The sequence below is a fragment of the Pinus tabuliformis genome, chromosome 9 (assembly GCF_031772625.1).
Source record: "Pinus tabuliformis cultivar Carrire ecotype Pingquan chromosome 9, CPIR1, whole genome shotgun sequence".
Classification (NCBI taxonomy): domain Eukaryota; kingdom Viridiplantae; phylum Streptophyta; class Pinopsida; order Pinales; family Pinaceae; genus Pinus; species Pinus tabuliformis.
The window spans coordinates 793,144,049-793,165,129 of NC_142307.1; the positions used below are offsets into that span (position 1 = coordinate 793,144,049).

At 37.7% G+C, this 21,081-nt stretch overlaps 1 protein-coding gene across 2 annotated transcripts; it reads right to left on the reverse strand.

The window, feature by feature from the left end:
- Positions 1-662: 662 nt before the first annotated feature.
- LOC149151124 (protein TAPETUM DETERMINANT 1-like) lies at positions 663-4,024 on the reverse strand. Of its 2 annotated transcripts, none has more exons than XM_089441480.1 (4): positions 3,132-4,024; positions 2,633-2,717; positions 760-1,205; positions 663-708 (listed from the first exon to the last, which is right to left on the reverse strand). In XM_089441480.1, the coding sequence occupies exons 1-3, from the start codon at positions 3,217-3,219 to the stop codon at positions 1,181-1,183; spliced, it is 198 nt and encodes a 65-aa protein (XP_089297606.1). In that variant the 5' UTR covers positions 3,220-4,024; the 3' UTR covers positions 663-708; positions 760-1,180. The 2 variants fall into 2 exon arrangements, with proteins under 2 accessions (XP_089297606.1, XP_089297605.1); XM_089441479.1 differs by having other exon boundaries at positions 2,610-2,717.
- Between the last annotated feature and the right edge of the window lie 17,057 nt (positions 4,025-21,081).

A 21,081-nucleotide genomic window follows, 5' to 3' on the forward strand; every position in this document is an offset into this window, starting at 1 on the left:
GGCGTTTGGGTTACGATATAGTAATTACAGCACTTTAAGAAGCAGATGCGAGTCCGTGATATGCGTAGAATTGATCCTTAAGTCCTTATAATAGATAAGGAGGCATAGTTCATAACCGTAGGCCAGTTTAATATTGGTTTAGAATTGTGTTCCGGAAAGCCTTCAAAGTACCAGATATATGCTCGACAATTCACGTGCTCATGACTGTTAATTTTGTGCCCAAATTGTCTTTCCATAAAGGCGTTAGTATGCGATTTCCTGTATGATTATTACTTTTTTTGTGGAGTCCATATTCAATAGTCAAGAGATTGGTTCCTGACTGCACTTTGTGTGGAAGAAATGCGTTGAAGTGGGGATTTCCAGGATCAATGCGTATATTGTATTCATTATAGCTGAAATATTGACGATGATGATAAATGTTTACTGAAGATCAAATCTGAATGGCTGAAAATAAAACTAACATCTAGGTTTAAGGAAACAAAATATTTCTATCCTAAAAAGTTCAGGAAATTTGAATTAAGACCTTTAATTTTCTAAGTGCCTTTTGAGCTCTTTCACGGTAATAAAGACATCAATTCACTCATGGAGACCTGCAAACTACAAAACCTTATTCTTGCAAACTGAACTGCTCATGAGGTGGGATATGAAAGTTCAAGTAAAAATTGTACCATGAAATTTGCATATCACATTATTGATATACGGTTACACCTTAAATGGACCATGAAATTTGCATATCACATTATTGATATATGGTTACACCTTAAATGGACCATGAAATTTTCTGCCCAGTCCTATGATGCCATTCATTTCTAAAGATAAATACCATATGTACTGCCTTTGTACAAATTATAATATATTTCCATCAACGAGGCACTGGACTCGAATAATTCTCAGGGTGTTTATCTAACAAAACTTTGCTGACTTGAAAGTTAGGGGGTACATAAAAGTATTTGAATATGTGAAACTGAGCATTTGACTTGGCTTCAGAGGCTTCCCCTCATTGACGAGGCAGTTATCATAGGCAATCCGCTTGAAAATTTTAGGATTCACCATTTTAGCAGAAGCAAACCAGCCACAATGCAAATGAACGTCGTATGGCGCGCACCCAGAAATGCAAGTATTGACAATCTGAACCATGTATTCGGGAATGCCAGGAGTAGAATCCCGGCTCTGAGAAATACTAATGTCCCTCCTCGTACACGAATCTGCAGAAAACAAATTCACAGGCAAAACCCTAAGTGAGCAATTACATCAAATGACGTGATCGTTTGTAAATGAAAAGAATAACTAGAGCTGACCAACCAAATTCTGGATATTTGTATCAACAGAAATTCAACTCCAAGGTTTGGGATTTGTATTGATCCTTGAATTAGAGTACAAATACCGTGTAGATATTGATCATATACCAGGTTTCAGTGAAAACAATATTCAAGTACATAAATAATGCTAATTAGACGATCTCAGAGCCCCAGAGAGCCATTTTTTTGGATCTGGTGCACTTTAATGAAGGGATTATGAAGAGAGTACTGAGGTCATGATAGATTGATTTGCCTGAATAAAGTTAATAATCTTTAATCCATTTAAAAAAACAGTTTGGTTAATATTTTGAGTTCACATTTAGAGATTATCAAGGTTCAAATTTCTTATGGTACCGTTTTAGATTAAATAATCAGCATAATTGAGGGTGGTATACTGGTAATGGATCTCAATTAGGATAATGGAAGAGGGAATCTGGTTTGGAGACGCAAGAAATTTACAGAGGTTAAAGTCTGCTCTCCAAACTCGTGAATTCTATTGTGATTATCTTCCTATTTTTATCATAGGTGACCTGCTCAAAGAAGTGCGGCTCTCTAGATCAGCAGGGGTAGGGTATCAAGGATGTCTGATTATTATTGGAAACCCACATCTATGAAGTGCTAGGATACTATCTGTAAAACCCCAAAGATGGATTAAAAAACTCTATTAAGCTCTAAGAATAATTAAAATCCTCAAGTAATGCTGCACTGTCATTTATTCATTATCAATTGCTAGACATTTTAAATACGCTTTAAACTACTAATATAATAAATCCCGAGTTAAATGAAGATGATATACCTACGATCTATATGTGTATGTAAACCACCATGTAACATAATATCACATAAATCCTGAGTTAAATGAAGATGATATACCTAGGATGTACGTGTGTATGTAAACCACAATGTAACCTAATATCATATAAATCCGGACTTAAATGAAGAAATCCCGAGTGAAATGAAGATGATATACCTAGGATCTATGTGTGTATGTAAACCACCATGTAACCTAATATCACATAAATCCTGAGTTAAATGAAGATATACCTAGGATCTATGTGTGCATGTAAACCATCATGTAACCTGATATCACATAAATCTTAAATGAATAAATCCCAAAGTGAAATGAAGATGATATACCTAGGATCTATGACTGTATGTAAAACACCATGTAACCTAATATCACATAAAACTCAGAATGAAGATGAAGATGAAATAACTAGGATCCATGTGCATAGAAACCACCCTGTACCCTAATATCAAATACGTATTCAGATGTCAGAAGATAGCACAACAAACCCTTGCTGAACATACCAAGTAATCTGCGACTTCTATACCTCGATGCCTCAGTATTTCCTCGGAAGCCAAGTATTCCCTCGGGCATGGCATGATATCCTTGAATTTTAGTCATATTCTTAGAACCTGAAGAAAGAATAGTCAGCAATGCAAATTTAACAAAACTTAATACAAAAAGCTCACCACACAAACTCTAGTTCCCTCTTTCTATTAATAATCCTATAATTGTTTACAGTGTGCCAGCCTTTCCACAATAACCATTGTAAGAATTTCTAGCAAGAATTAACGCCTTCATGACAAATCTACCTAAAATTTGGCCATTCCAAAAACCCTAGAAGACTGAGAAACGGCTGTAAGAAAATTTAAGAGGTTTCTCTGTAAGGGTTTAACACACGTCGAGGTTTACAATTCCTTTAGCAACATAACATCACAGATCTGAACATAATATGGATCTGTCCTTGTACAAACATTGTACACAGACCTTCATGATTAGCCTATTAACCACAACATAGACAGTGCAAGAATTGAATCAGAACCAACCTGAACATACTAAGAAGAAAAGGATGCCGAAGCTGATGAGAAGAAGGTATGCGAAGCAGCCTATCGCATATTTCCAGGTCCTGACCATTGCTGAATTTACAGCACAGAAAACGGAATAATAATGATAACCACAAGAACGCTGCCTCTGCAACACCCCTGCCTCTTACGAAATCTCTTCGGATGTCAAATTCAAATTTAAGATGACAAAAAGAATACCGATCGGATGAAAATTCAAAGTATAATTGTCCTGTCATGTCGTTTATACGAAGGAGGGAAGTGCGGTGTGGGATAATGAGGGCATCATTTTCATCCTTGCGGGACGTACAAAACAGAGAGTAAATGGCAGCCGCCTGCAAGGCTTGCAGGCACCCGCAGTCATTATGGTAAATTAATTAATTGTGCAATGCAGGCGGCTCAGCGCACGAAAACACTATTCAAGGTCGATACACGAATTAAATGCCGTCACACGCGATATTATCGATGGCGGTAAAACCCTGCAGGCGCGTGTCATGTGCCAGGCGGCGCATTTAATCCCACGCAAATTCTGTTTCCTCTCTTCTTTGGCGAATCATTCCAATTTTCTGTTCCTTCTGGTTTGCTTCATTCGAATTTCCAGATATCTTGTACACGGGGTTTAACCGCCGTGAAACTGAACTAGGACCCGGGGGTTCCATGGGTTCTCTGAGAATTAGAATTTAATGTTGGACAGACATACACTGACGGAACAAAAGTTGTAACAACATTCCTTGGTTACTGTAGCGCATGGTAGGGTTGCTAGACGCAGCAAGGACTCCTGGCCCTGGCAGAACCCCAGAACCCTAGAATGGCTTCTTCATCCCTATTCTATCGCGCTCTGCGCGGACAGCTCCGACTAGGGAAAGAAAAAGGGCCAAAGAGGAACCTAATCACAAGGCATTTATTATGAAATACGTACATCGATGAAAAGATCAAAGATCCATGATTAATTCAGAAGTCATGGTTGCAATTGTGATTTTATTTTTACTCATTTTTTATTATAAAAAAAAACTATAATAATCATAATTTATTTCTAAGATTACATTTAAATTAGATATCAAATTTTTTTTGGTTTTTTCCATATTCATAAAAATAATATAGTTTTTTTCAAATAAATTCTATGTTATATTTAAAAAACTATATATAAATTAAATTAAGATTACATTTAAATTAGATATCAATTTTTTTTTGGATTTTTCCATATTCAAAAAAATAATATTTTTTTTTTCAAATAAATTATATGTTATATTTAAAAAACTATATATAAATTAAATTAAATGATCTATTATTTTTTATTATGTTTGAAACAATATATAAATTAAATAATCTAATTAGCCTACGGGCCAGGGCAAGGGTGTTTTTTTCGGTGATTGAGCGTTTTATTAAAGCACTAGTTTGTAATGGGCATTACTTTAAACCGTGTGAGTGAGCCCGAGGGTTTTTATGTGATTGAATGTTTTATTAAAGCACTTGTTTATAAAGGGTATTAGTTGAAATCCGTTTAGTGAGTTTTCATAGGTAATTCTGGTTCATTTATATGGTATGGTTTGAAGGCTATTATGTCGGGCAAGGAGGTTTTCAAGGCAACAACTTGATGTGATTGTAGGTGGTACTTATAATTGCATGGTTCTTGTTACTTATTTCGGCATTGTTATTATATTAAATTAAAATTTTAAAATTATGAGGTTTGATTTCTCTTTTCTCTTGGTATTTTTGGAGTTAAAATGGATCTATCATGGTTTTTAACAATACACTAATAAAATGTTTTAACTATAAGAAATTTTTATTTTTCACTTATTTTGTATAATATATAGAAATTTCTTGGTTATTAATATTTTTATAAATGGTGGTTTTTTCTTCTTTTTTTTTTTCTTTTTTTTCTTTTTTTTTTTTAATGTCCTCCAAGACACATGACCACTACATCCACGGAATATTAGTAAATGTACTTGAAAGATATACCTGAAAGGATCACTTCGTGCCAGCTCAACCACTAAGTGTGACAATGGGGACTCAACCAACTCTGGAAACTATAAATTTTAAAATGTTACATATCTATCTATATATCTTTTTGAATTAATTTTGTTATTAATATCTTTTAAATGTTAACTCCATATTAAGTATTGACCAATTTTTTTATTTTTTATTTTTTTGATCAAGTGAGAGTAGGTCCTTCTATTAATCTGTAAAAAGGTACATAATATACATAAGGCAGCACTAGCTACAAAGGAGTTGTGGCCCACGCAACCGCTTATCCAAGCATGCAGAGAAACTAAGTGACAACCTGCCCTTAAGGCGTCATTCAGGACAACCGGTGAAATAGAAACCTTCTATCCTCACTGCCGAGCCACAAAAAAACCTTTGTTGACGGGGACCACCATGCCGAAGGCCCACAAAACTATGCCAAGTAACTCATAGCCTTCGTAGAACATGATATCCCGAAGACCATGCGATCAGCCTTCAAAGATCCAACGGTCGAGAGGCGATATCGGGTTGCCACCATGCTTACCCTTTATCCATTCAAACGGACCCGAAAAGAAAAATGTGTCATCTCTCTAATCTATTTCAGGTCCGAATGAAGAGATAACCCACGAGCAGTTTAACCACCCGAAATCCACCGGATGCAAGAGATCCCAAAAGGTCTGTGCAACTAGCCCGTAACATAACTGCCCTTACAGACCCGAAGCATAAATAAGTCACCGCCTAAATGAATTTTAGGTCCATTTGGAAAATTAACGGTCTTGCAAATTACCGCCCGAAATCCATAGGATGACTGCGATCTCGTCAACATGCCCACACATTAACTAAGCAAACGGCCCAAAGAATTAATAGGCCACATTCAATGTATTTCGGGTCCATACATAGACTTAACCTGTATGTAGTTTCCCGCCCGAAAACCATAGGATTATAGAGTTCAAGGTGCAATTTCCCGCTCGAAAACCAAAGGCAAATTTTAGTCGGGTACCTGTCATCCTGCTCACACTTTACCATATGCTACTTCCCCGTGTTGAGCAAAAATCTTCTGTTTCCATTAATCTTCACTCTGCTTATTTCTCATGCTCTGAAAGTACTCCCTGTCTAAGGTTGCCTATTTGTGACAATCTTCCCGCAATCGTCCTTGGGGAGTCCCCATCCAGTCATATCTTTTATTGCTTTTGGAACAGAGTACTCCTTCGTTTGCCAAAATATCTACTAACCTGTTGGTTGTTCGGCGCACATGAACAAAACTAAGGGGTCTCATGGTTCGCATGTGGGATTGAATACATTGATAGACCTGCAGTAACTGCCAGTGTTTCGACACTTTTTCTGGTGCTGAGCCATTTCATATTTTCTTGACTGAATTAATTATCAATTCAGAATCAGCTTCAATGATGGTATTATGTAAATTTGAGTCCATCAAGATTTATAGGCATTGCTCAAGGGCCATGAGCTCTGCCATATTATTAGTGGCCTTCCCCAAATGACTATGAAAGATGGCTTTTATGAAACCCTTTTCATCTCTTATTACTCCGCCATAACCAACCATACCAGGGTTTCCTTTAGAGGCTCCATCTATATTGCATTTCATAAAACCATGTGGGGGAGGTTGCTAGAAGTCCTTATCAGCTGTTATATGACTTACAGTCTTGTTTATGCCCTGGGGGAAAAGCCCCTGTAGGCCCAAATGAAGAAGTATCTATGCATCTTGGTCTTGAGGTAGGTTCTCAAGGGGTTTCTTTGAAGGGTTCCTACAGTCTCTTTGAGCTATCTTATGATCTGAGCCATGATGCTCTGGGATGAACCAATTCTGTTCTTGAAGATCCTATTGTTGCGTTCTTTCTAGACATCCCAGATTAGAAAGCCTGGAACCATAGCCCAAGCTTTGTTGATTATTTCATTTTCGGAGAAGTTTCTCCTCCAATTCCTCATAGTGTTGGTGATGCTGCAAATGTCCCTGTCCGTTTGTCTAAAAAATGAAGCCACCCAATTCCACAAGGTGGAGGTGAATGGGCAAAGGTTGAGTAGGTGTTCCATTGTTTCTTCTTGTATTCACATAACTGGCATCTAGATGGACCGACTACACCTCTTTTCTGAAGATTTTCCCAAGTCAGAATCTTTTTATGTTGCACCAACCACATGAACAATTTGATTTTCATCCAGTTTTGGTTCTGCCATAGGTCCTTCCATACCTTATCAGGGTTTGGAAAGTCAAGCCCTAGGGCTATTCGCTTGGCTTCTTTGAGGTTAAAGTTGCCTTCATTGTTTTTTCCCCATCTCAGATGGTCTGAAGATGTTGATGCTAGAATCTTTCTCTGTTCCAAGATAATTGCAAGAGCTTCTGCCTGGGCCTTCAAAGGGGAGTCATCACTGTATACCAGGTTCTTCCATATTCTCCATTTTCCATCGCTTCTATCCTGATCCCAGAAGTCATTTACCCTGAGTAAACCTTTGTCGTCAGTATCATTCTTGAGATTGGCAAATTCTTCTCTTAACAGGTTAGGTTCCTGTTGCCAATTGTCCTCCCAAAACCAAGCTAGGTTTCCATCTCTGATTTCCCAGAAACTGTGTTTTTGAACAATGGCTCTATTCTCCCAAGCTTTGTTCCAAATGTGGGAGCCTTTGATGAGCCCAGACATTTGAATGTGCTCCCTTTCTTGCCAATTATTTGCATATTTCTGTTTCCATACCTTGGCCCAAGGGGTAACCGATTCCTTTAGCCATCTCCACCATAGTTTTTCCCCCAAAACTTTGCTTAGGGTTTCAGGGTCATCAAGTCCCAAACCTCCATGTGTCTTAGGTTTACAAATCTTTTCCCAAGCTACCAAAGCCCATTTCTTTTTCTCTTCCCCTTTGCCCCAAAGAAAATCTCTTTGGATATTTCTGATGTGTTGCACAACTCCTTTAGGAGCTGGAAGGGCTGAAAACATGAAGATGGGGACAGTTTGTAGGACAAATTTTGTAAGCACTAGCCATCCTGCTAAATTCAAAGACCTGTTTGTCCATTTCCAGATTTTGTCCTGGAGTTTATTAGTAATTGGCTCCCAAACTGCCTTGCTTAGAGGTTTGTCTGTTAGAGGTATTCCCAAATATTTGGAGGGTAGCTGATCTCTTTGAAAACCTAGAATTCTGGTGAGGTTTCTCTGAATAGCAATGTCAATATTAAAAAAGAAAATATTTGATTTGGTAAGGCTTACCTCTGTACCCGCAGCCATAGCAAAGTCGTTCAGGATTTGCTTGAAGGCTAGAGCTTCCTTGACCGTGGGTGTACCCTGCAGCATGGTGTCGTCCACAAATTGTTGATGAGTCAAGGCATCCCCATTCAGGGTGAGTTTAAGACCCTGGATTTTGCCTTCTGCTTTGGCAGATTTGATCGCATTGCCTAAACCTTCCATCATGAGAATAAAGAGGAAGGGTGAGAGCAGATCTCCTTGTCTAAGTCCTCTCGAAGGCTTAAAGGTTTTGGATGGTGAGCCATTTAGCAGGATTGAAAAACTTGAGGTGGTAACAAGGGCCATTACCCATCTTATCCAGTTATGGTCAAAGCCATATGCTATTAGTACTTCCCTGATGTATGCCCAGCTTAGCTTATCATAAGCCTTCTCTAGGTCAAGTTGTATGATCATACCTGCCTGCTTATTGCTCTTGAGTGAGTGAACCACCTCGTGAGCTTGAATGATGTTATTTAGAATTTGCCTTCCTTCCACATATCTAGTTTGCTCCTCAGACACAAGAGTTGTAAGAAGGGGCTTAAGCATGTTTGAAATTATTTTGGAAAAAAAATTGTACACCACATTGCATAATGCTATGGGTCTAAATCTATTTGGTGTCATAGCATTTTCCTGCTTTGGAATCAAAGATATGAAAGAGGTATTGAGCGCCTTCAAAACATTTTTTTTTCCTTGAGTCCTCCACCACATCGAGGATATCTTGCTTGACTATTTCCCAACATGCTTTGAAGAAGTCGACATTGAAACCATCCGGACCAGGAGCTTTCCCATTTTGCATCTCTTTGATGACTTCACTGACCTCCTCTTCAGTCATTGGCTTGTTAAGATTATAATTGTCTTCTCTTGTCACAAGCTTAGGAATGTGCTTTGTGAAGTCATTGATGAATTGTGATATGTCTATGAGAGGCTCCTCTGCTATGCTTTGGAAATGTTGAACCAGAGCAGATTCTATTTCTTTGTGGGTGTTGAGCTGTTTTCCTTGAGTATCTTTGAGTTTTGAAATCCTGTTATGAGACCTATGATCCATAGTAAACTTGTGAAAAAACCTTGTATTTATTTCTCCTTCTTTTATCCATTGTACCCTCAATTTCTGTCTCCAGAAGATCTCCTCTTGCTTGCATAAGCCTTCCCATTCCTGTTGAAGAGAGTCAGCTTGTATTTTACTTTCCTCAGTGAAGCCATCTGTGATGAGGACCTGGTTAATTCCCTGTAGTTTCCATTCAACTACTTTTTTGGCTTCAAAGATATTGTCAAACTCATTCTTATTCCAATCTTTAAGCCTAAGTTTGATGTGTTTCAATCTCTGATGCAGAAGGAACATTTTAGTTCCCTGAACGTGCATATCTTCTATCCACCATTTTTCAATATTGCTAATGAAGTCAGGATGGGTAAGCCAAATGTTTTCAAACCTGAAAGGTCTATTTCTCAGAGTGCCTATAAAGGAAGCTTCAAGTTGAATAGGCGAGTGATCTGAGCCTCCAAAAGGAAGGATTATAGCCGACAAGTCAAGGCCTGTGAGAATGAGGTCCTCAGAGATAATGAATCTATCTAGTTTAGAGGCAACTTGAGAAGCCCCTCCCCTCTTATTATTCCAGGTGAAGGTACCATTTCTTGTCTCTGTATCCACTAGCCTCATGTTGTTTATGAAGTTCTGAAATGCTATGGAATCTCTGCCTAGTGATCTGGTCCCACCTTTTTTTTTGAGAGAGATCTGATCATATTAAAGTCCCCTCCCAAAATCCAGGGGATAACCAAATATCTTTCTCTTAGCTCCTCTAGTGAGGTCAGAAGCCTGAGTTTGTCTTCAAGTTTTTGTGGACCATAGACATTTGTGATCAAATAAACTTCCTTATCACCCAAAGGTTGGATAACCACTGATAGGTAGTTCTTGGATGCTTCAACATCTAAGATTCCAAGTTTCTGGGGGTTCCAAAGTGTGAGAATTCCTCCTGCTGTGTTGTTTCCTAGATAAACACCATATCTGGTTTTTCTTCTTTCATTCTATTGTTGAGATTTCTTTGTTTCCTTTTACTTCCTAGACCCCTAATATTCCATGTTGTAAGCTTCATTAAGAGAGATTAATAAATGAGTAACTAGTAAGGTAATTCATCTTACCTGAGTTGATCGTGAGGTTTCCACACTCTATTAGGAACTCATTCTGTCTTTTTTTCCTCTATTCCTATCTGGGTTCTTGGGAGATTGTCCCAATGTTGCCTCCATCATTTTTACCCCTCTGTTGTCCTGACTATCATGGTTTCTTTTGACCCCAGAACCCTTTGCCTGAGATCTCTAGAGGAGTTGTTGTACTCTGTTAAACTCCTCTTGAGGTAGCGAATCCACCCCTTTGGCAGTTCCTTGCTCCAGGAACTTTTCTAGATCAAGATGCTCCCTTTCAAGAATTTCCTGCAACTCATGATCCTCCGTTCCCACTTCGCTTGGGGTCATCTCATGGTCCCTGTCAAGTTCCATAGTGCTTGGAAGATCCTCCTTTTGTTGGTTGTTTTCAGGTCTATCCTCCATGTTGTCATCCTTTTCCTTCTCTGCAGGACTGTCCTCCAGTACCTGGTTCGCTCCATTGTTCCCATCTTCTTCTTCTAATATCTTGAATCTATTATGACTAGGCTGCTTTTCCTTATTGATTTTCTTCTGGTTCTTTCTCCCTCCTTTCCCTCTACCTCCCACTTTTGTAAAACCTTCAGTATCTTTCCCTGAGGTGGCTTTAATACTGCTCTCCATTTTGTTTAAAGGGTAGTCTCTGAAGAGGTGCCCGTGTTCATGGCATTTGCGACATCTAAAAGGGACATGCTCGTAGTCCACTGCCTGCACCCATTCTTCATCATATACTTCTAGAATGATTTCATTCGGTAGAGCTCCGGAATGGTCCATTTCTACGCATATTCGGGTAAAGGAGGTGTATTTTCCGCATAGTGTGGCATCTGATATTTTTAAAAAATGCCCTGGTTTATTGCCTATGGCTTTTAAGGATTATGGCAGCCAATAATCTAAAGGTAGGGAGTAAAGTCTTATCCATATCGGCACTAATGTGAATGTCTCTCGTTCCGGGACAAAATTCATCAGCCATGGCCGCATATAGAGGCCTGCAGCAGCATAGAAGTATGGTCCTCCTTCGAACACTCTGTCTTTATCCTCTAATTTTGTGAACACTACTGTGAAGAAACCCTTGGATCCAAGGTGCAGATTTATTTCTCCCCTAGGTTTCCAATGGTTCTCTATCCATGCATTCAAAGCCTTCTCTGTTGGCCATATCCCCATAAATTTGCATATTACTGCATAAGCCGCCATGTGATCCCTATGCGCCTGTAGCATTGGATCACTTAACACCATTGGGGGTGTGATGGTTTACCTAGGTTTACATAGTCTTGTCAGATTCTTGTGGTCAACTTTCTGATTGCCTCCTCCTATTCACTTCTCTCTTCTGACTTCCTCTTGATTTTCTGCCTGCCCCTGTGATCTATTGTTTTCCTTTTTTTCTATGTCTATACTCCTGGTTTCTGCTTCCATTGGCTTCTTGAAGCTATTTGAGGCTGCATGACTCTAGGAGGCCCCTTCCATGGTGCCCAACACTGATACCCTGCTACAAAACCTAGTTTTGCGCGTTTCCCTGCAGTCCGCCTTTCGCTAGTAAGTATTGACCAAATTTCACTATCATGCCTTCAATTAGAAAAAATTTATTAATGGAATATGCACACTCTCTTTTAAATATTAATATGAAATCCATATTAAGAGTGAAATAAATTACGAATCTTCTTCACCATAGAAAGTGAAAATAATAATATTTTTTTTTCCTCTATATAAAGTTTATATAAAATTATGTTATTTATAAATTATAATATATTTTTTTTGTTATTATTATTATTATTTTTTAAATGTTACATGTCAACTAAACATATAATGAATTACACATATGCAATATCAATAATATTATTTTTACATGTTATTTGTCAAATTCATATTAAGTAGTGAAAGAATGACATATCTCCTTCATATTAAAAAGTAAATATATTTTGTTTTATTTTTTGGTTTTAATTATTTTATCTCTATATAGAAAGTTTGATGTAAAATTAAGATGGAAATTGAAGTATTTAGTTTATGATGACTAATGATTCTTTTGTTATTAATTATTTTTTAACTTGTCAATATAGATATTATTTTATTATTTTTAAATCTAACTGTACTTTACAATGTCTCCAATCATGCTAATTGAGAGAAGAAAACATTTTTTATTATTATAAAAGAAAGGAAATATTTATATTGATGGAGGTGTTGGAAAATGAGCTAGTGGAGGGGGTGGCGAGAAGGCCCGCCACCCAACTGTCTCTCAAGGCAATAAAGAGGGTGGATGGTTTGGCCAACTCCCTCAATGCAGTCACACATGCTACAAGTCTTGAAACCATAGGGAATTAACATGGAAATGGCTCCACAAGTCCACTCCACCATTTTCTACCAATTCTGCTCTTTCACCATGTTGCATGTGGGATTTCCCAGTCAACCTTTGGTCCTTAGTGATTTTATATATAATTTTATAGCATTTTTAATTAAATTGAAAAAAAAAGACATTACTTTGATAAATCTCAACTCTTTATCTCCACTTCCACTAAAAATATTTTATGGATATTCTTTAGAGATTAAACAAACTCTACCATCCATATTGGTAATTAAATTAACATTTTAAACTATCCAGAGAGGTTTGATTCCTTTTTTTCTTGGTATTTTTGGAGTTAAGATGGTTCTATGATGGTTTGGAACAACAGACTAATAAAATGTTTTAACTATAAGAAATTTTTAATTTTCGCTTATTTTGTGTAATGTATAGAATTATTTTTGTTATTAATAATTTTTTAAATGGTTGTTTTTTTTAAGGCCACTAAGTCCATAGAATATTAGTACTAGACAAATCTAAGTTAAATGTACTTGAAAGATGTACTTACAAGGATCGCTTCCTGGTGGCTCAAGCTAAACTAAGCTAATTCTCACGACTATAATTTTTAAAATGTTACATATCTCTTTGTCTATATATTCTTGAATTAATTTTTTTATTAATAGATTTTAAACGTTAATTCCATTTAAATATTGAAGAAATTTCAAATCTCTATCATACCTTGAATTGGAAAGAACTTATTAATGCAATAAAAATACACACTCTCTCCTTTAAATATTAATATAAAATCCATATTAAGAATGGAATAAATTAGGCATCTCCTTCACAGTGGAAAGTGAAATAATAATAATAATTATTATTATTATTTTATTTTTCTCTTATATAAACAGTGATAATAATTTATAACTTATAGCAAAAAAAAATTGTTATTAATATTCTTTGTTTTAAATGCTAAATGTCAACTAAACCTATGATGAATGACACATATGTAGTACCAATAATATTATTTTTACATGTTATTTGTGAATTTCGTATTAAGTAGTGAAGGAATTACATATCTCCCTCGTACTAAAAAATAAATTTATTTTATTTTATTTTTTAGTTTTAATTACTTTATCTCTAAATAGAAAATTTGATGTAAAATTAAGATGGAAATTGAAGTATTTTGTTTATGATGACTAATGATTTTTTTGTTATAAATTATTTTTTAACTTGTCAATGTAAGTATTATTTCCTTTTTTGGAAGAAAGCATTTCTTTTATTATTATAAAAGAAAGGAATTTTTTCAGTTGATGGAAGTGTTGGAAAATGAGCCAGTGAAGGGGGTGGGGAGAAGGCTCTCCACCCTACCGACTCACAAGGCATTAAAGAGGGTGGATGGCATGGCCAACTCCCTCCATGCAGTCACACATGCTACAAGTCTTGAAACCATAAAGAATTAACATGGCAACGCTCCACAAGTCTCCTCCACCATTTTCTACCAATTCTGCTCTTTCACCATGTTGCAGGTGGGATTTCCCCCCATATGGGTTTGGCTCCTTAGTGATTTTTTTTTCCCGTAAGGAGAAATCGTAATTTTATTAATTAAAACAAAATTACATTTTGTAGATGTTGAGCGATATGCAGATAGCAGATCAAAAGATTGTTGTCAAAAAAGAAAAAAAAAACAGAAAGAAAGAAAGGGAATAAATAATGTACAAATTATGTTTTTCTCCCTTTTTTCTTCTCAACCTTTCGCCACTCCCCTTGAGTCTGTGAGGATGAAAAAAGTACGAGAGAAGTGTCCTCCACAGGGCGAGGATTGTCCTTGTCTGAATCAGAGTGATCTGGAGAATGTTGTCTTTTGGCTCCACTGGTGTCCACTGTATTTGGTATTTTCTCCGGCAAAGAGTCCATCAGTTCCTGTGCTGCAAATTTCTCAATTCCAGGCGACTTGTGTGTTTGATTGTTTGCTATGGGGATGGTTGTCGTGGCTTCTTCCTCAATAGGAACATCATCAGGATCTGGTGGAGGGATAGTTGCCTCCTCATCCTCTGCTACTTCATGTTGGTTCACTGTGCGTTGCCAGCCTCTTGGTTTTTGTGCTTGTTTCTTGTTTCTTCTGGTTTCTTTTTTGGCTTGTGGGCAGTTACTAAGAAGGTGACCTATTTGTTGACAGCCACGACACCTGAAGGCCATGTTCTCATAATCTAGTGGTTGTTTCCACTGTGAGTTGTTATGGATCAGAATTATGCTATCAGGTAGCCCTTGACTAAGATCTACCTCAACACAAATTCTGGAAAAAGTATGTATGCCTCTTGTAATTCTTTCCACGTCTTGCTTGAGGTATTTTCCTATCGCATTCCCCATTGCTTCGAAAACTTTGGGTAGCCAGAAGTGTAGCGGGAGGTTGTGTAGCCTGACCCATACCGGAATTTTGGAAACCACCATAGTAGTGGGGTCAAAACCCGAGAACCAGGGGGTCATGAAGAGTCCTGCATTGCCCCAGAACCATGACTCCTCATGGAGGACATATTATTTTTCCTTGACCGTGTCGACGCTGACAATAAAAGACCTTTGGAGCATAAATGGATATCACAATTTGTTGTCCATGTGGAGTAGATCCATTGTTGTAATGCATTTTATTTGGGCCAAAAGCCATTAAATCTACATATGACAACCTTTGTAGAGAAATCAATATAAAAATTGTTTACCTCAGGCAGAGCGATTGTCAGTACTAGAGTCTGCGATCTTTGCTCCACAATATAGGGTCCAGGTAGATCTTGTGTTGGTGTTGGCTTGTTGGTGGCTTCCCCCTTCCCTTTGACGACATCCTTGAAAGAACCTGTACCCTTTGAGCTAGATCCAAAGCTTCCACCTCTCAGCCTCGTGTTTAGGATGATGGTTGAGTCTGGTACAATTCCATAGTCCTGCACTGTACATTGGTCCTGTAAGATTTGGCCTGCATATATCAAACTTTGCATGTTTGCTGATATGCCTGTGTGTGCTTGTATTTCATACTTTATATCTTCTATCAGCTTCCCCGTCCAGGTTCGCTTGCATATCGTTTTTCCTGACAGGGTTCTGATAAATATTTGTATCAGTTCCTGTCCGGAGTCCTTGGTGGGTGATGTTGTTTTTTGCCAGGATCCATCTGCTATTTGGGCCGCTGTAGCTGTAGGATCTGAGCGCTCCAGTTTATGATAATTACCTTGCAGCTGCTGTGGAGTGACCACTTTGTGTGTGTTCCTTATCCCTTCCTTGTCTGCAGCCGCATAGATACTGCCTTGTATAGGTCTAGATTCAACATTCAGGCTGCCCTCGGGCCATACGGCTTCCTCAGAGATTTGAGGACTTGGGTCGAAGAGTTTTGCCTGGATTTCCTTCTTTAAATCATGAAAGCTCGTCTCCTTTCTAAATTGTATGCTGTAATATCTGCCCTTTTTCGCTCTGATGAATAGTTTTTGTAGCTCTGTCTCCCTATTGGGTGGAAACCCCTCTTTTATGCCTCGATCTGTTGGATTGGGATTTTTCTCTATGAGCCCAAGAGCCTCACCGAGCTGTTGAGTCTGTCCGCAGCATGATTTCTCTAGAACGGTCTTGCTGAGGACGCTTTCCAAGGATACAACTGCCATGTCCAAGCAACCGACTGTTTTCAAGAGTGTCCAAACCTCTAATCGCATGACGGGTTGGACTAGATCCGCCGTAGTGCCCATCCTTGCTGACCTTTTGGTTATATAAGCCCTCGCCAGACCGAAGGAGCCCTGAGCCTCATCAGTCCGCACGGCCCATATCCAAGCTCGCGTAACCCCCTCTTGCTGGACAACATCTCCCTGGTCTTTACGCCTGTGGGTTGCGGATCTATGGACGTCTAGGTATTCCTGATTGTCATCTAGCTGATCCGCGCGGTGGATGGGGGAGCATACCTCTGATCTGAGTAAGAAATGCTCTTCCATAGAAACCCCATCTCTAGAATGCCGAATGGCGGCAACGCTATTCTCTGTTTCAGAAACCCCAGAGAGCTTGATCGCACCGAACTCTGCTGGCCTGAATTGAATCGTGTGGGAGAATAGTTGGGAAAGCTCGAGCCTGAAACCGCCATTCCATTCAAGGGACAGCCCAAAACTTCATGGTTGATCTTCAATGACACAGTATCCATCTTCCAGCTAGGGTTTTCGATTCTGTCTCCCAACAATTGTGTTCCTTGGCTCCTTAGTGATTATATATATAATTTATAGAATTTTTAATTAAATTGAAAAACAAAAAAGACGTTACTACTTTGATAAGTGTCAACTCTCTATCCTCACTACCACTAAAAATATTTTATAGATATTCTTTAGACTTTAAACTCTACCATCCATATTGGTAATTAAATTAAAATTTTAAAACCATAATGAGAGGTTTGGTTCCTCTTTTTCTTGGTATTTCTGGAATTAAGTTAGATCTATGATGGTTTTGAAAAATACACTAACAAAATGTTTTAACTATAATAAATTCTTAATTTTCACTTATTTTGTATAATATATAAAATTACTTTTGTTATTACTAATTTTTTAAATGGTTTTTTTTTTTTTTTTTTTTTACGACCACTAAGTCCATAGAATATTAGTACCGCACACATGAAATATGGCTCAAGAACTGAGTCTGAAGACAAAGACTGGACCAACTAAGCTAACTCTCAAGACCGTAATTTTTAAAATGTTACATATCTCTCTCTATATATTCTTGAATTAATTTTTTATTAATACTTTTAAATTTTAACTCCATATTAAATATTGAAGAAATTTCAAAGCTCTATCATATCTTTAATTAGAAAGAACTTATTGATGCAATAAGAATGCACACTCTCTCATTTAAACAATAATATAAAATTCATGTTAAGGATGGAATAAATTATGAATCTCCATCACAATGGAAAATGAGAATAATAATAATAATAATAATTATTTTATTTTTCTCTATATAAAGTTGATATAAAATTATATTATTTATAACTTATTGTAAAAAAAATTGTTATTAATAATTTTTTTTCTTTAAATGTTACATGTCAACTAAACTTATAATGAATTACACATATGTAGTATCAATAATATTATTTTTACATGTTGTCTCTCAACTTCATATAAGTAGTGAAGGAATTACATCTCTACCTGATACTAAATATTAAATTTATTTTATTTGATTTTTTAGTTTTAATTAATTTATCTCTATATAGAAAGTTTGATGTAAAATTGATATGGAAATTGAAATATTTTGTTTATTACGATTATTGATTCTTTTTGTTATTAATTATTTTATAACTTTCAATGTAAGTATTATTTCATTATTTTTAAATGTAACTTTACGTGACAACGTCTCCCCTCACACTACATTGTGGAGAGCCATTTAGTGAATTTTTTTATTATTATTATTATAACGAAAAGGAAATCTTTACCTTGACGAGGGTGTTGGAAAATGAGCCAGTGGAGGGTGCGGGGAGAAGGCCCGCCACCCTACTATCTCTCAAGGCATTAAAGAGGGTGGATGGAGTGGCCAAATCCCTCCATGCAATCACACATGATACAAGTCTTGAAACCATAGAGAATTAACATGGCAACCACTCCATAAGTTTTCTCCACCATTTTCTACTAGTTTCGCTCTTTCGCGATACTGCAGGTGGGATTTCCCCTCCTCGACATCTGGCTCCTTAGTGATTCAATGAAGGAATGCCCAAGACCCCTAGCTTGGACCTCCAATGCTCTTTCCACATCGTTTCTCAACCAATTTGATTCCCGCTCATAGTCTCTAGGGTGCAAGAGAAAAGATTGAATGACTTCCAACATGAAAGTTGTTGCCAGGTTGAGGTTTTAACCCTCTACAAAAATTACTAGCAAATGAATTCTTAAAAATAAAAAAAATATACAATGGCAAGGACATAAAATATACATTGACATTTTTCTCTTTGAACCCAAAACTGGGAAAACTAGATTGAGTTTTCATTATATTCCTTTCAATGTTACAAGTACATGTCAAAGCATTCATAAATCCTCAATTTGTTAACCTTGGATTAGAACATAATTGTGGTTCCCTTGAATGGATCTACAAAAAACCATGGGAAAAACCATCTGTTGTGGCGGCTACAACCACCCTCCAAAATTTTGCCTATGCTTCGTTTTGGAGCCTCCCTTCTAAATCAAAACAACTCATCTTGCACTGATCCAAGTACTTGTGCTTTGATTGAGCCTCGTCCTTTGCATCGTGGTTTGTGTTTTCTTGGTTTACTGTCTAACCCACAAGCCGATATCTTGACTTGGTTTTCATACAATTTTGGGCTTGCCTTAGAGAACTGCACAATCCTTAAGGGCAATTAGCCTTGCTCCGAGGAATTGGGTAGTCTAAGCTGACAATGACCCTTCAACTCAAGAATTGTGCAACATCAGATGACAACCAACTTTGAGCTGGGAAATTGCACAGAGCATTAGAGACATCCCAAATCCAGTCAACCCAAAAATTGTGCATAACCAATTGTGGTCAGAAACTACGCAGTGCATGAGCTAGAGAGTTGCCCAGTCCTTCCCAAAACTGTGCAATATTTTCGAGCAATGCATGGCAGGTTTTCCCCTCCAGAAAAGAAAGAAAACTAAAGGGAAAAAATCATCCCTAAGAAATAGGGATCTATTAGTAGATTCCCAAAGGTGGCGCATTGTTATCTTTAGAATTTTCCGCCAAGTGTCGCTTTTGTCCTTGATCTCAGGTATGTGCGTCATAAATTCCAATTTGCTCAATTTTATGTAATGGATGCCTCTAGAGCTCATTTGTACATTCAATCATCAAGATCTAGCATTCCCGAGGAAATCAAGGAACCTTCAGAGCATTATTGTCGCTTTTCCGGGTGAGTTTTTCTTTTATCATTTTTTGCTTCTTTTTTTGTCGTTTTTTGTTGTTTATCTTGTGTGAGTGTCATTTCACTTGTTTCTTTGAACAATTGTTGGCATTTTAACTTGTTTTAGATTGTAGAAGTGTTGTTTCAAGTTATAGATTTCCTTTCCCAAGTGTCACATGAGTTTTCCCATTTTTTCACCAACGGTCGTCGTTGTGGTGACTCTCTTCACATGCTTCATTTTCCTTCAGTTTAATCAATTGTTGCACTTGTTTCACATGCATGCATCTACACTTAGTCGGATCTACACTCAGCCTCACACCATCTTTCAGATCTGCTTGTTTTTCACAGTCCCTTGGGAAGATCCAGGTTTCCCTTGCCTGGATGTCACTATGCATAGCATGCACTACGCAATTTGGAGCTTAAGGCCTCTGCCTTGGCTTCTGGAATTGCGCAGAGCTTGTCTTAGCCTAGCTCCAACTGCACACTGCGTAGTTCTAGGAGCTAGTCTCCCAACTTGGCCACTGATACTATGCAATGCACAGTCTCTCCTAATCCCTGGCCTAGACTGAACTATGCATTGCACAGTTCTATTCATTAAGCTTCCACACTGACTGTTGGGACTACATAGTGTGTTGTTCCCACAGTCAATCAGTCACCCCTGTCAGTGAAAATTGTGCAATCCTTCTCATTAGATGCCCTAATTGTTGCTTGATCATGTTGTGAAGTTATATTTGTATAAGATAATGTTTTCTTGCCTTGAGTGTCCTTTCTGTCCCACAAGTACCACACTTGTGAAGCACTTCTCTCCAACAGTAATTTTACCATTGTACCAAAGAGAGATGCTTCAAGAGAGACCACTGAAAGTAGAACTGGGGAAGCAATTGAGAAAGCATTAATTTACTCACCAATATATAAGGATACTCAACTATTCATAGAAAAGGAGTAAACACTAACATGGCAGCAAGTCCAGCAGCAGTGGCAGAAGGCAACAATCCAGAGTAAGATCAGGGAAAGAGGAAGTTGTTGACATAATAAAGGGAGAACAAATTCGCAGAGTGAAAGTGGATTCAATATTCATGCAAGCAAATTTGGGAGAAAAAGCAAAAGGAAGGAGAGGACACAGACATCATGGCAGAGGAAGAGAGAAAAGTATAACTTGCAAGTAGCATAACTGAGATCGCAGTAAGTAGAACAAGAACCAAAGGAAGGACAAGAGCTGAGAAAGAAAGAAGCATGAAGAAGAACAAAGGAAAGGCACAATGACAGAACAATGGCAATACAAGTTAATGAGCTAGAACATCCAACAGCTAATTAAGAGAGTGAACAGAAGCAGGTTCCCTCGTCGATGCTAAAAACAAGAACTAAGTCCGGCTAGAGATTGATGAGTACATGGAGCGGCAAAGACGAGGGGCCACCAGGGAAGACTTGGAGCTGAACACAAACGACATGTCGAAGTACATCGATGGTCCTGTCAAGGTCAACACCATGCTG